The 15781-nt window shown below is 47.6% G+C and overlaps 1 protein-coding gene across 1 annotated transcript; it reads left to right on the plus strand.

Annotated features, from left to right (window-relative positions):
* Positions 1-15156: 15156 nt before the first annotated feature.
* Positions 15157-15531, plus strand: LOC144685288 (histone H2B 1/2-like). The gene has a single exon (XM_078549707.1). It carries the CDS (start codon positions 15157-15159, stop codon positions 15529-15531), a length of 375 nt encoding a protein of 124 aa, XP_078405833.1.
* Positions 15532-15781: the final 250 nt, after the last annotated feature.

Below are 15781 nucleotides of genomic sequence, written 5' to 3' on the forward strand. Positions count from 1 at the left end.
TTGGACTCGTCTTCTATCTCGGCAACTAGTATGGCAGCATCAGAATACAGAAGGTTTCTGATCAGGATGTGCCACACTTTTGTCTTGGCTTTTAGTCTTGATATTTTGAGGAGTCTCCTGTCTGATCGTGTGAGGATGTACACATTTTTTTTTTGGCAGGGTAAACGTCAGTGGTGGAGATAAAGATACCAGAGTAGGGGCTAAGACACAGCCCTGTTTCATCCCAGTTTTGATCTGTAAACTGTCAGAGGTGAAGCCATCAAACTGAATGATGCCGTGCATGTTACCATGACTCTGGCAAAGGCCTTCACAGTGATGCTGAGGAGTGAGATGTTTCAGTAGTTGTTGTAATCCCCTTGATCGCCTTTGTTCTTGTATAGCACAATGGTGTTTGCTTCATGCACATCATGTGGGACAGAATCTTTTCTCCAGCAGAGGAGGAAGAAGTTGTGGATGTAGGGCAGCAGATGGGGCTTTCCATACTCGAGTAGCTCAGTGGTATTCCGTCTGCCCCAGGTATTTTCCTAACTGCTCGGGAATCAATTGTCTTTTCAAGCTCAAGTAACGAGAGTTCTGCGTCAAGCCTATACGTGACAGGTAGTTACAGAAGATCATCTAACACATGCAGGCAGAGAAATATCTTCAACACATTAAAACATCCCAAGATGCAATTGTAAGGAAATAATGCTTGGTATTCAATTGTACTAATTGTGTTAACATTCAAAGGGATTATGTTCAATTATGGTCAACATTTAATCATGTTAACATTACATTTTAAAACTACAGAGAATCACATTAACATTCCATTTTGTAAATACTGAGACCACCAGGGTTCGGTATGGTGGTTAGTTTTATGCATTTTAAACTGTTCACGTCTGTGTAATAAACTCAGGTAACTGACCATAATTGTTAAAGTATGATTGCAAACCTCGTTAACTCCTGATCTTAGTTGTATTATCAAGAACCTATGCGGACTTTGCTTGAAATGTAACCTTTGGATAGATGGATTAACTCAATGACATCAAGTTACAAATCATATCACCATCACCCCTGGAAGGGGCCAGGATTAACATAATCACATCGAGTACAAATCATGTCCACAAATCCAAGGAGACCCAGGCACCAAAGACTGTATAAAGGAAGCGAGGCGAAAGCCCTCATCACTGTGGAGAAGGAGATGACCATAAGGGGCAGCCTCACAGTGTTGCAAAACTACAAGCAAGGGAAGACCACGTGACGAGAGCTAGTGTGTTTCTCTGTCCGTGGTCAAAATGGGAAGTAAAGCTGTAGTGACCTATAATTGGGGCCCATTGCAATCCGGACTACCACTGCTGTGACCCAAACTCCCTCGCGATCAGGATCCCCTCCCCCATGATTAGGACAAGTCCCCCCCAAGGCACTCCCTTGGTTCAACTAGCTGCACTCGGATGCTTCAGCTTTGTGAAGCACAGATCTGCCCAAAAAGCCTTCAGCCTGTAACTCTGACTGCTTGTGGATGGGAATCCAACAGATAGTGTATTTAAATTGAAAACCTGCACAATTCGAGAAACGTGGGTTCTTACGGGTTTCCCAACCTCACAATCATATCACAGCACAGCATGCAGCTCCCAGTTAAAATCCAGGGCTGGGGAAGATTGAAAAATATTAAACTGGGATTTGTTTGCATGGGTTATAGTTTCTGGCCAGAAAGCATATAGCATAGAAATAGATCAAAAGGAAAATAATAATTAAATTTTAAAAATGGCTACTATATCACTCCAGGCTATGAAGACACTGGGGGAGAACACACAGAAGTAGATTTTTCCCTTGAGTGCTACTCAGGCAGCTGGCTGACAGCTGTACCCTTTTTCAGGCCTTTCCATAAGGCCAGCAGGCTGCAGACTGAAAGTGGGGGCCTCGAGGCATGATAGCAGTTTCCAGGCTTGCAGGAAGGTAGGTCTAGCCTTGGGAGAGGGGGATTTTACATGAAGAGGAAGCGTCAGATGCAAAAGCAGCTCAGGTTGATTTTTGTGGAATGCTGAGGAACTTTCCTACTCGCTTAGGCCCAACGAATCCAAATGAAAACCTATGGGCCCCTCCTCAGCTGGACCACCAACTGAAACTGTGGAGTGCATGAACAGCATACTGCTCCATCCAGTACTGCCCTAAAGTGGCATAGGACACCAATTAGCAGGCTAAAAGGCCCTAATACCTGATTAAGAAGGATGCTGCGGCTACTCAGCCCTGGGGAGATAAGGATGACCACACCATCGGTGGGGACAGTCCAGTAAGTCAATTCCTACTAATTATCAGGGTGCCACTGCCTCATTTATAATAGGCAGAAGACCTCAAAACCTCCCCTGCAGAATAGTGCATAGGTGAAACTTTAACTGTTCCCACCTGCCAGAAACTAAGCGAGGGGGTTTCTAAAAGGAGCAGATCAATTAGCGGTTCACTCAGCCCCCATCTATCCACAACCCAGTCTCAGTTAAAATCTCTCCCAAAAAGTGGAAATGTGAATTGAAAATACCAACAGTGATATGAGGGAAAACATTATTATGCAGCGGGCAGTTAGGATCTGGAATGCACTGCCTGAGAGTGTGGTGGAGGCAAATTCAATCATGTCCTTCAAAAAGAGATTGGATAGCATCTGAGGACGAAAACATTTGAAGGCCTACAGGAGAAGAGCTGGGCAGTGGGGTGAAGCTGTGTGGACACAATAAGCCAATTGGTCTCATTTTGTGCTATAACCATTCCCTGATTCTGATTCTATGTTATGTCAGCATGGCAATGGGTTGTTTCCTTTACCTGAGTTCGCTCTAATTTTGCGTGGTCAAATTGGCTGAAAACTGAAGGGGGGTAAGTTTCCTTAAAAATTCCAGCACACTTACCATGCAGCAAGTGCATAGTGAATATTTTTTTGGAAGGATATCCTGATAGAAGCTATTTCAATCAGATTTTCATCTTTCATTGCTCAGGGCTCATCACATTTCTGCTGCTCTCCCACAACTCACATTTTTTATCACTGACTTTTTTTGACTGCCAGATATTTACAATCTCTGGCTTTCCTGTAATATTTTTTTCAAATGGCCAACAGCAGTGTAACTCATTACAAGCAAACTTTAGGCCAATAATTTAATGCGGAGAACTAAGCAGTTGGGGACCCACTCGCAACAAGAAATGTCTGCAGTGAAATGCTTGTGGCAGAAACAAACAAAAAAAAAACTGGTTAATCATTCCACAAAAGCTGCAACATCTTGGGGAGATTTTTCTTTGGAGTTGGCAAGAATTTTAAGAAGTAGATACGGAAAATTTTATCCTAGGAACATTTGGGGCAGAATTTTCTGCTTGATGTCGGGGGAGAGGTAGGGGGGGGCGGGTACAATGACGCGCAGTGATGCCAGGCGAGCGTCCCGATGTCACCTCGCGCCATCGCGATATTTCGCTGGGCGGGCGTGCGATGAAGTTTGATGCCCGCCCGCCATTAATTAACGGGCTAGTTAAGGCTCTTAATTCATCAATCGTCGGTGATTTTCAGGTACCCATGCGATCTTCAGGTCAGTGCACGGGCACGACGGGCAGGCAGGTAAGAGACTTTTTAATGAAACTCGTCCACGGGCAGGATAAGAGGGCTCAGTGGGGTCGTCAATCTGGTCTGTGAGTCTTTATTGCAGAAAGTTTTTTAAACTTGCCTGTGTGACCTGCAGAACGAATTCCAGAAGCTTTCTCTGTACTTTGAAGCTTCAGCTCACCAGTCTGTGGTCAGTAATCTTTATCGGGCCTGCAGCTTTCCAGATGCCCCCCCCCCCTTAGCCTGGGCATGGGTTCTGACATCTCCACTCGAGGCAGCTCCTCTGAGGAGGAAGGGAGGGCTAGGATAAGGAGGCCAGGAGTGCACATTCAGCCTCCAGGGGAGCCACCTTTGGGAGTACAGGTGCATGCACAAGGGGCGCAGGGCCAAGACGTAGTCCAAGATGGAAGGGGCCATAGAAGACACCACTATACTGCTGCCAGGGTATATAGGCGGCGAAGCAGCCACCTCAATATGTCTGAGGTGCAGTGCCAAAGGACGCTCCGAATGTCAAGGGAGACAGTCAACTATATCTGTCAGATGATTGGCCCTGAGATCTCCCCTAACTGTGTGGGTGGACACCCCATGCCAGTGGCTCTGAAGGTCACAGTTGCCCTCCACTTCTATGCATCTGGTTCCTTCCAGGGCTCGGTGAGTGATTTTTGCAGTGTCCCCCAATCAGCTGTCCACACTTGTGTCAAACAGGTCACAGACGCTCTGTTCAGACCGGCATTGACCTTCATCCACTTCCGCTGCGACCAGGCCAGCCAGACACAGTGAGCCAGAGGCTTCGCGGCCATTGCTGGCTTCCCCCGCGTCCAGGGTGCAATAGACTGTACATATGTGGCCATCAAGGCGCCAGCAGGTGAGCCCGGTGCCTTTGTCAACAGGAAGGGCTTCCACTCCATGAACGTGCAGATAGTGTGTGATCACAGGATGCAGATTCTACAAGTCTGTGCAAGGTACCCAGGCAGCTCCCATGATGCCTACATCTTCAGACACTCCCAGGTGCCAGGGCTCTTCAGTGCTCCAGCCCGGCTGGATGGATGGCTGTTGGGTGACAAGGGCTATCCCCTCAGAAGGTGGCTCATGTCGCCTCTCTGCCATCCAAAAACAGAAGCTGAGCAGCGCTACAATAGGAGCCACAGCTCCACAAGGGCTGTGGTGGAGAGAGCCATCGGTCTTCTCAAGATGTGCTTCCAATGTCTGGACCGCTCCAGGGGCGCAGTCCAGTATCCCCCAGATTGTGTCTCGGTGATAGTGGTTGCATGCTGCGCTCTGCACAATCTTGCGCTGGAAAGGGGGGACGCAGTAGATGATGACAACATTGACGCAGTGGATGTGGCTGCACACGATGAGTCCAGCACTGATTCTGAGGATGAGGAAGCACAGGGAAATGCTGAGGGGCTAAATGCTGACCCGGGACTACACCAAGGAGGCAGGGACACCCGGGAACCCGGGAGACTTTAATCCAACGAACCTTCAGCTAGCTCCACACAAATGGATCAGCAGGACCAGCATTGCCTGGTGCTTCCACACTCGGTACCTAAGTGCTAAATCTGCCAGGTCATCAGCTGCAACTAAGGGCTTTGGACATAAACTTCAATGTCTAGACAAACACTCATGACATTCATCTTAAACATCCAAATGCAGAACAAAGGAGCCATCCTCAGCCATGGTAACACATCTGGATTTTATTTTAACCATCAGAATTTCTCACAAATCCAAAACAAAACATTAATCAAGCAGAAAAAATTGATAAGAACCTAATCTCGGACCAACAGAAAAGCACCAGTGAGAAACCCGTGGTGTGCCTAAGGTGCTTTATGCTTTTGTTTGCGGTGCTGCCCCATCGCTCGGAGTGGCATCTGAGGCAGCCTGCTGACTCTGCTGTCCTGTTGGCCTCGATGACCTTGGCGGTTGTCCTCTGGCCCGTGGAGCCAGTGCTGGGCCCGCTTGGGAGGGATCAGCCAGATCCACCGAGGTGCTAGTCGGCATCTCCCCAGTCATCGCAGCCTCACCCGATGAAGTGGTCACTGGGAGAGGGGCAGAGCAGCTGGTGCCCTCATCCAGAGCGCCGCAAGAGGAGCCCGCAGATACGACAGGCAGCTGCTGCACCGACGTGAGGTCACCCCGGACCTCCCTGCTCACCATCGATGGATGCGTAACAAGCTGGGAAGCTTGAAGCCCACACCATCTCCCACATTGGCACTGACCAGCTGTGGCCACTGGTGCTGTGAGGGCTTGTAGGTCGGAGCGCAACCCCAGGCGGACCTGATTGGACTCCTGGAATCGCCTCTCCACAAGAGTCGCCACCCTCTCCATGGAGGAAGCATGACGCTCTGCCATGAGGCTCATTGCATCAGTGATGCTCCGCGTGGACTCCTCCACCACGGACATCAAGTGAAGCATAGTGTCTTGTATCTCCACCAGATGCTCCTGCACACCCAGCCGCATTTCCTGCATTTGCTGCATCGCGGACGACTCCAGAGGCACATCATCAGCCACCTACTGTGCATGTGCCTTGTCCCCTGCAGTCCTCCGACTGCTGGCACCATCAGCACTCTCTGTCTCTGCCAGCTCCTCCAGTGATTGTGAAATGCCCTCTCCACTGTGCCCCAGGACGCTAGCCGATGTTGCAATGCCCACCGAGGTGCTAGTATCTGCGCTGGTACCTGCCTCGCAGAAATGGTGTGATGCAGGTGACACTTGAGGGCCCTCAGGTGTGAGAGGGGGCATCTGCAATTTCTCCTGGCGGCCATGCTCTGATGGTGCTGAAATTAATAACAAGGACAGTGGATCAGTTAGCGTGCACACAATGACACACTTCATCCCTTTCTCCCGGCTCATTATGCGCTCAACCTTCCAGAGCCTATGGACATGGATATTGGTGGAGTGGCAAATAGTGAGGAGGATACCCTTACATTACAGGCAGATATAGACGGGCTGATCAGGTAGCCCAAGGAATACCAAATGGAATATTATGTGGATAAGTGTAAGGTGACGCACTTGGGCAAAATAAACAAGGTACGGGAATACACGATGAATGGTAGGACCGTGGAAAGTAAGGAGGATCAGAGGAATCTTGCTGGGCATGTCGACAGGCCCCTTAAGGTACCAGGACAGGTACATAAGGTGTTGAAGAAAGTAAATGCCATACTTGCCTTTATTAGCCGAGGAATAGAATATAGGAGTAGGGAGGTAATGTTCCAATTGCAGAAAGCGCTGCCTAGGCCACAGCTATAGTTCTGCATGCAGTTGTGAAATGCACTTCACGGGAGGAATGTGATTGGAGTGGAGAGAGTGCAGAGGTCGTTGACCAGGATGCTGGCTGGGCTGGAGAGTTTGACTTATGAGGAGACATAGCATAGACTGGGGTTATTTCCCCTGGAGCAGAGGAAATTGAGGGGTGAAATTATTGAGGTTTATAACATTATGAGGGGCAAAGATAAGGTCGACAGAAAGGAACTTTTCCCCTTGGCGGAGGGATGAGTAACCAGGTGGCATAGATTTAAGGTAAGAGGCATGAGGTTGACAGGTGATGTGATGAGCAACTTTTGCACACAGAGGGTGTTGGGAATGTGGGACGCACTGCCTGAAAGGGTGGTGGACACAGAAACCCTCCTAACATGTAATAAGTATTTGGATGTGCAATTGCAATGCCATGGCATACAAGGCCATGGGCATAGAGCTGGGAAATGGGATTAGGAGACTTAGGAAGGTGTTTGATGCGCACATCTTCGAAGGGTTGAAGGACCGTTATCTTTGACCCACACCTCTGACTCTATCACTCTGCGACTGAGCAATGTTGCAGAAATAACAAATCAAACAATCTCAGTGCTTTGGATGGTGGGAGGACATAGTGGATCTCACTGTTGACCTCAAATACCTGGCCGTTCCGCCCCAGCATCACCGACACCAGGTGACCTGGGCACATAGCGCCTCTCAAGCTCCAGGGCCTCCTGTTCGAAGCAGCTTAACATCAGCAGCTGAGCCTGGCCACCTCCAGTCCTCGAACGCTCAGATGCATTGTCAGCATTCTTCTCCTGAAAAACAGAGAAGACCATTCATTGAGGCAATTTGCACATGGAATCTGCACGCCGCACCCCAACCACAGAGGCCCATATCAGGCCTCCAGTGCCCACTCTCCCTGCTACTGCTGATCAGTCAAAGATAGTACGCCTGCTCCCAAACCCCCCCAACGGCCACCTTGGACACATTCTGCGTACATCACTTTAGGAAACACACAGTCTTTGTTCCCACAGCAAGGAGGTGGAACAGTAAGACTTGGTGGGGTGGCTGAGGAGGTGGGGTACTCACCCTTCCAGAGTTCAACAAATCATTGAAGCACTTGCGGCACTGGATCCAGGTGCCCCGCACCACATTACAGGAGCTCACCCACCTCCGCCACCTTCTCCCAGGCACGTTTTGTCATGTGGGGGGGCCTCCTCCTCCCATCCTGGGGGACCAACACCTCCCACCGTGTTGCCACCTCCTCAAGGAGGGCAGCAAGGCAGACATCTGAAAAGCAAGGGGTGCATTGGCCCCCTGCTGGCCTACCCTGCAGCCTGCCCTGCTCCTCTGCCCTTCCCTCCAGCATGGCCTGCTCACCCGGCCCCCTGCGGTGTGACCGGGACGTGGCCATTTTGAGCTGCCAGGCCTTCCTTTAAACAGACTGCCAGGTCGCTATTGGACCCGCGGTCTGTGCACACCCGCCGCAGCCCGCCCACTCCCACTTAATTGGCCCACCCGCGCAAAGTGGTGGCGTGGACCTGATTGCGGGTGCCAGTCGGGTCCGCACCCGCCCACAGCCGCTCCAGCTCCGCCCACAGCCACTCCAGCTCCACCCACAGCTGCTCCAGCTCCGCCCACAGCCTCTCTAGCTCCGCCCACAGCCACTCCAGCTCTGCCCACAGCCGCTTCAGCTCCGCCCACCTGACAGGCAGAAAATTCTGCCCTTGATTGCATTTTTCTGATTTATGAAGTGTTTAATTAATTTGATAAGTTCTATAATTTTTTTTATATTTGGAACAAACAAAGTTAATTAATCGAAAGAAGCTGCATTCACTCCAGAGGATAAATTGAATTTTTTTTAAAAAGCAGGCATATATTTTATTGTTTGATTTTTAATAGAACCAGAAGTTATTATTTTCCAATGTGTTGTTCTGTTGAAAATAAAAGCACTAATGGATAATATCAAAAGAATATAGAGAGATTTAGTACGAGTTACTTACACAAGAACACAAGAAATAGGAGCAGGAGTAGCCCATTCGATCCATTAAACCCATCTCCACCATTCAATATGATCATGGCTGAACTCGAGTGTCAACTCCACTTTCCTGCTTTTTCCCACTTTTCCGCTTCTTCAACTCCCATATCCCCTGATTCTCGGAGAGACCAGAAGCCTGTCTATCCCAACTGTAAATATATCCAACGATGGAGCATCTACAACTTTCTGGGGTGGAGAATACCAAAGGTTTCACAACCCTTTGAATGAAATAATTTCTCCTCATCTCAGTACTAAACGATCAGCTCCTTAGCCTGAGTTTTTGCCCCCATATTTTAGATTCCCCAGGAACAATCTCTCTGCATCTACCCTATTAAGCCCCTTCAGAGTCTTGTGTGTTTCAATGAGATCGCCTCTAGGCCCAATTTACTCAACATCCCATCATAGGACAATCCTTTCATCCCAGGGACCAATCAAGTGAACCTTCGCTGTATCATCTCCAATGTAAATATATCCTTGCTTAAATATGGAGTCTAAAACTGCACACAGTTAGCCATTCTATAAAAGTAGAGTTGGTTGGAAATTAGAAATAAAAACAGTAAATCCTGGAAATGTTCAGCAAGTCAGGCGGCATTTGTGAAAGAAACAGTTAACATTTCAGGTCGTGATGACCCTTCATCAGAACGCTGTTTTCTGAAACAGTTATGTTTCTCTCCACAGATGCTGCTGACCTACTGGGCAGAACCTTCGGCTCAGCGAGCGGGGGCGGGGCCCGCTCGCCGACATGTAAAATAACGCGTGGTGACATCGGGTGTGCGTCCCAACGTCACCGTGCGTCATTCAGATTTTCAGTTCTGCGGGCGCGCATCCAAGCTCATCAAGTCCATTAAGGGCTGTTAACCATCAACTGAAACAATTAACTGAGCTGCCTGTCCAACCTTAAGGTTGGTGGGCAAGCGAAGAGACCAGGCGGCCTTCGCATTTATCATGAAACCTCATCCACGGGCGGGATGAGGCTTCATGAAAGTTTTTAAAATATTGTAAAAAATTTTAATAAAATTAATAGACGTGTCCCAACTCATGTGACAGTTTCACATGAGGGGAGATGTCTTAAAATTTTTTTTGCCTTTATTAAATTTTTTTGAACTTAAACTGCCTCAGGGAGATTTCTGCACTCTTTTGTGTGCATGCGCGAAAGAGCGCAGGCCCCGAATCTCCCTCCTGCCCCCGCCTGCACAGGGAACGCTCAGCACTTTCGGGCACGCGTCACGCTGGGCAGGCCTTAATTGGCTTGCCCATGTAAAATGGCAGCGCCCAGCCAATCGCGGGCGATGATCGGCTGCGCGTGCACCTGTGCCCGCTCCCGCCCAAACCCCCCAAACGGGGAGAAAATTCTCCCCACTGAGCATTTCCAGCATTTTCTGTTTTTAGTTCAGATTTCCAGCATCTGCAGTATTTTGCTCTTGTATTGGTCAGAAGTTATAGGAGCAATAGAAGTTGAGTAACAACCATTTTATAGGAGCAATAGAAGTTGAGTAACAACCATTTTCAACTTATTGTGCAATACAATATTTTTAATTATAAGTTTCTTTATGATTTCTGAAACATTTACACTTTTATAAAATATCAGAATCCATTCTAACGGATGTGTGTACCACAACTGCATAAGTGAAACGGTCATGAATGGCATAGATTTGATGGGACAAGTGGCCTGTTTACCTGATATAACTTTCTATGAAAATCAGATCCATTTTTTGAATGTGTATCATATCCAGGGTTTCATTTTTTTCTGTGCACTTGTTGAGCTTGCTGCTAACATGTTTGTGTTTGTTGCTTATGTATTATTTGCACAGTTACTTGCAGGTGAGCAACTGCATTAAAGTACCACGGACAGCAATTTAACAATTGCAATAAATAAGTTACCAGCATATTTGTTGTTTGTATCACTGGCATAAACAGAAATCATTATCTAAAGGTGAGAAAATAAGAAACAAGGCAGAATTATGTCTGAACAAGACAATTTGTGGTAATTAACATTTGTCACATTTTCAATTTTGATTTCTATCGTCTTGTTACATTTTCGGGAGTATAATCAATTTGCTCCTCGGAAGAAATTTCAATGCCTGAACAAAACATTCCTTTGGCAGGATCATATAATTTCCTCCATATGACTCTGAATTTACATCACGCTGCAAGATGCTGTAGAACTCTTTCTGCGTCAGAAGGCTGTGGGTTCAAGACCCCCTCCAGAAACTTCAGCACATGATCTAGGCCGACATTCCAGTACAGTGGTGAGGAAGTGCTGCACTGTCAGTGGTGCTGCCTTTCAAATGAGATGTTAACGGGAGACCCCGTTTTCCCTCTCAGGCGGAAGTAAAATATCTCATGGCACTGTTTCAAAGGAGAGGCGGGGAGTTCTACCAGGTGTAGGCCAATATTTATGCTTCACCAAAACGTATCCTTCCTGCACCTGGGACTATAAGATCACCTGGGGACACCGAATACAAGAAAATCAGATGCAGAAGCACACTGGCAGTAAGGGACCTTGTCTATAATTTCATCAATTAACAATCTTGCCATAGTCCAAATGTTGGGAGACACTGATTGAAACAAGGATAGAATATTTAATTCCTTAATTTTAAAATCCCTCGTTTTAATAATCAGAAAAAAACAGTTTTATGTATCGTTATTCTCTCTAGCATATTTGTTTAAATGTGAGAGGCTCTAAGTGAAAAGTATTTCCAACTGCCTGTAGTTACAGACCTATTGTAGTTGTTTACTCTCAAAGAGCATATTATGGCTGTAAGTATGTCAACGTGTTTTGATAACAACAAAAACTGTAATCAGTTTTGTGTTTTTAGTGCACTACTGTGCCTCTTAGTCACTAAATAGAATCTCGATTTAGGAAAGTCTGAACCGTAGTGCCTTCATCAGAGCTACACACATTAGCAAGGCTGTTCATCAACTTCATTCATTAGCTTCAGGGCAACTGTATTGACAACCTGCAAAATCTCACTCATGCAATAACTAGCTTTGTACTTAGCAATGTTGCTGGATGGAACTAGCAGGTTCTGTATACCAAAGCTATCAAGTGTCACAGAAAATATGGTAAAATCTGTTACAACAATGTTTACATTCTCTTGCTGACTTTGCTGTTTGTTTCTAGCCTCGCCTTACTAAAGTGTTAATCAGTCCGCCTTTTAGCAAATGGGAGAAGCATACATAAGGACACGTGAGGATCATGATATTTGGTTCATTTAACAAGGGATATCATTGATACACCTTCACTATCAATTTTCTAACTATGGGCCTGCATCTTGCGCTTGTTGGGTGTGCGCGATCGGTGGGCCCGGAAGCAGACGCGACATGCACATCCGGCAGTCATAATCGGCCCCCAGCCGCGATTTCACATTGGCTGGCCAATTAACTGGCAGCCAGCGTGAAACGCATGCTGAGAAGGGCTCACCAGTGACAGGGGGCTTGGGGGGTGTTGGAGTGATTGAGGAGGTGAGGGCGGGAAGGGAGCGGGCGCTGAGAGAAGTGAGGGTGCTGGCAGACACTCCCTGAAGGCTGGAGCTGCCTCAGGGAGCTGCAGTACTGTAAAGATGAAATGAGCTCAATAAACTGCTGCAATCTGTGTCAATACTGCAAATTTACCTGACAGCAGGCTACATAACACCTCATCCCTCAAACGTTTTCTTTTATTTGATTTAACCCTGGACATTTTATCCCGCCCCAGATGGAATTTGGAGTGAAAATGCGAAGGCCACCTGGCCGATTGGCCCATCCACCTTTCGAGTTATCAACAGTCACAGATTGCAACTCTTTCGAGTACAATCACAGTTCTTGGTTTCCAGGATTGGGACATGAACCCACAACCCTCTGATTCAAAGGCGAGGGTGCTATGAACTGAGCCACAGCTGACACCTCCCACCCACTGTAAAAGTGGACGGGCCATGTAAAATCACTGACTATTGGCTCCTTAATGGGCTTAATTGCCTGCTTAATCGTCAGCAGATGCACTTCCGACTCCCGGGGGCTCCCACCAACCATAATATTGTGCGCTAGCGCGATGACGTCGGGACATACGCCTGACAAACTCTCACGAGATTTCACGTGATTCTGAGTCGGGTACGTGCCCACACATTCAATGTAAAATTCTGGCCCACGGGATAGGAAAATGAACCTTCTGATTTGGATGAAGCTCTACTCACAGGAGATACCAGTGATGATAATCGGAAACAATAACCAAAACAAATCCAAAATTTATAACATGCCCCATGTACAGGTCCCAGAAAAAAGTCCCAGGAAAAATGTGCATAATTTTGAAAAACATTTTTAACTGTTTCACCCGCAATGTCGCCCTCTCGCTTGGCAAACGGGGCCTTAAACAAGCAACATAGCCTTTGCAAAATTGGCCTGTCCTGATCACAGCAGGCATTGGGCCATATGCGTTCAGGAAAGTGTGGTCTACATGTGGCTTGGTCAACAGTCCTTAAAGGGTATGCTGGAGGCTGCCATCAAACAATAAATTTGTGAAAAACATTTACCTATAAAAAGCAATGCTCATGAGCGACTGCTAGATATCAACCAGCTCCACACCATCACTGTTAATCTGTGACAAGGGACAAAATCTTCCGTTCCTGCCAGCAGCGGGCGGGGGCATTTGATTTGGCGTGAATGAAAAAATCAGTTTCCAGCTGGTGGAAAAATAGTTTGGAACTTTGTTCTCCCTCCTTTCAAGGTGGGTTACAGACGGGTTGAGTTTGCCGCTGAACAATGCCGGGAACCCGATTTGCATTCATTAGCATCTCATAAATGCTCATTAAAAGGCCAACGTTCCCCCCTCCAAATTAGATGTCCCGCCAGCAACTAATTGGAACGTTCTGTTTTATGATTGTATAGAAGTAGCACACACCTGGCGAGCATCGCTTCATCCGTGACTTGGAGGTCAACAGATGCTGCTTTCACCTTCCTTTCACACCATCACTGAGATATTTCGGTGCTTGTCGCACAAGCTGCACAAAGACTGGGCATGGGAGGCACGACCAGAGGGAAGAATGAGACAGAGGCAGGACCAGAGGGCAAAGGAGAGATGGAGGAAAGATGGGGAGGGGGTGGGTGTGGAATGACTAGAGGAAAAGGGTGAGAGAGGCAGGACTGGGGTGTTGGGGGGGGTGAATGGCCAGAGGGGGAGGGTGAGACCAAGGCAGGACAGGAGGTGGGGAAAGAACAGTGGGGCAGAGATAAAGACTGTCTGGGGGTAAAATTTGAAAGACTGTCCGGGGAAGATTGAAGTAATGTCCAGGGGGATGCTCATGGGACTGTCCTGGAGGTGAGGCCACGCTATCGGGGGCATGTATAAGAGACAGTCCTAGGGAAGGGGCCATGCTGTCGGAGGCATATATGAGCAACAGTCTTGGGGATGAGACCACGCTATCGGGGGCAAGTTGGATCTTGGTCCTTAGTTTAGTTGGACTAATGGATCCATGCTTGTTTCGAGATGGCCGAACTGGTGCCATGGACAGAGTAGATCAGCAGACAGCTCTTAGGTAGAACACATTCTAGTAATTTACAAAGGAGCTCAGCAGCTACACTTGTGTGCTTACAACTCAAACCCTGTCTCTACATTACAGATTCTAACTCTAGACTACTCACTACTGACTACTGACTACTAAGGTAGCCCACGCTACTATGGTATTGGGTACTAAAATCATATGATCTTCCATTATACCATCCTTCTTAAAGGTATATTACACATCAGATTATTACAGGGCATGTATAAGAGGCAGTCCTGGGGATGAGGCCACACTATTGGGGGCATGTATAAGAGACTAACCTGGCACTCCTCAGGCCATGTTAGATGGCTCTGCATGGCATGTATGTCTTGGTCACACCCTTGGGTGGGGGAAGGCCTCTCTGGACAGTGACAGTCATGCACAGAATGCTGTATAGGGCATGGTCAGTCAACTAAGGTATTAGAGTTATAGTATTGGGAAACAGAAGGTACAGTGACATTCAGGGGAGTTATCTGGCTTCTGTAGGTCAGCAACTGAAAAGTCATGAGGGGTTATTGGATGGTCTCATGGGTGGGGAGATCTCAGAAAGTAAGAGTGCATGTGGCCTTGAGAAGGGTAGGGGTCAGATCAACAAAAGCCATGGGGGCATCAACATTGAAGGGATCGGGGAGAGTAGGAATATCAACGCGGAAAATGATGGAGTCAAAGGTAACAGGGGGAGGCTGGATAGTTACAGGAGGGATGGTAATTAGGAGGTGGTGACTATGGAAGAGGATGGGAGGAACTTGGTGGGTGACAGGGGGAGGTTGCAAGCTGGTTGCACTCATATATGTAAGTAACACCATGTTCTGAAACTGAAGATGGTTGATCAGAAGAAACCAGCTCCCAAAAAGGGAGCCAAGAAAGCCTTAAACAAACCGGCAGCAAAGGGCAGCAAGAAGCGGCGAAGGTTGAGGAAGGAGAGTTACTCCATCTACATCTACAAAGTGATGAAGCAGGTTCACCCCAACACTGGCATCTCCTCCAAGGCCATGAGCATCATGAACTCGTTCATGAACGATTTTTTCGAGCGCATCACAGGTGAGGCTTCCCGCCTGGCCAATTACAACAAGCGCAGCACCATCAGCTCCCAGGAGATACAGACCACCGTGTGCTTGCTGCTGCCCGGGGAGCTGGCCAAGCACGCCATGTCAGAAGGGACAAAGACGGTGACCAAGTACACCAGCCCCAAGTAAAACTCCGCAATGGACTGAAAAAATCATTCAGTGATCAATGATGCAGTTGGAAAATCAAGCTTGAAAAAAATGATATAGGAGGTGCTCAAAGTGTGTGGGAGCAGTTCACAACAATTATTTTGGGCGTATTGAAGGGGCTAATTATTACCTGCTCAAGCCATGGAGAACAAGGCTCAGCTGAGTACTGGTTTTGAGGGTCAAATGTCCAATGAACAAGCTTTGCTCCTTTATGAACAGTGCACAATCAGGT

Source organism: Cetorhinus maximus, chromosome 10 (genome assembly GCF_964194155.1).
Source record: "Cetorhinus maximus chromosome 10, sCetMax3.hap1.1, whole genome shotgun sequence".
Lineage (NCBI taxonomy): Eukaryota > Metazoa > Chordata > Chondrichthyes > Lamniformes > Cetorhinidae > Cetorhinus > Cetorhinus maximus.

Bases quoted from the DNA above. Each gene is read 5' to 3' on its own strand.
- LOC144685288 (XM_078549707.1), top strand. From the start codon at position 15,157: ATGGTTGATCAGAAGAAACCAGCTCCCAAAAAGGGAGCCAAGAAAGCC.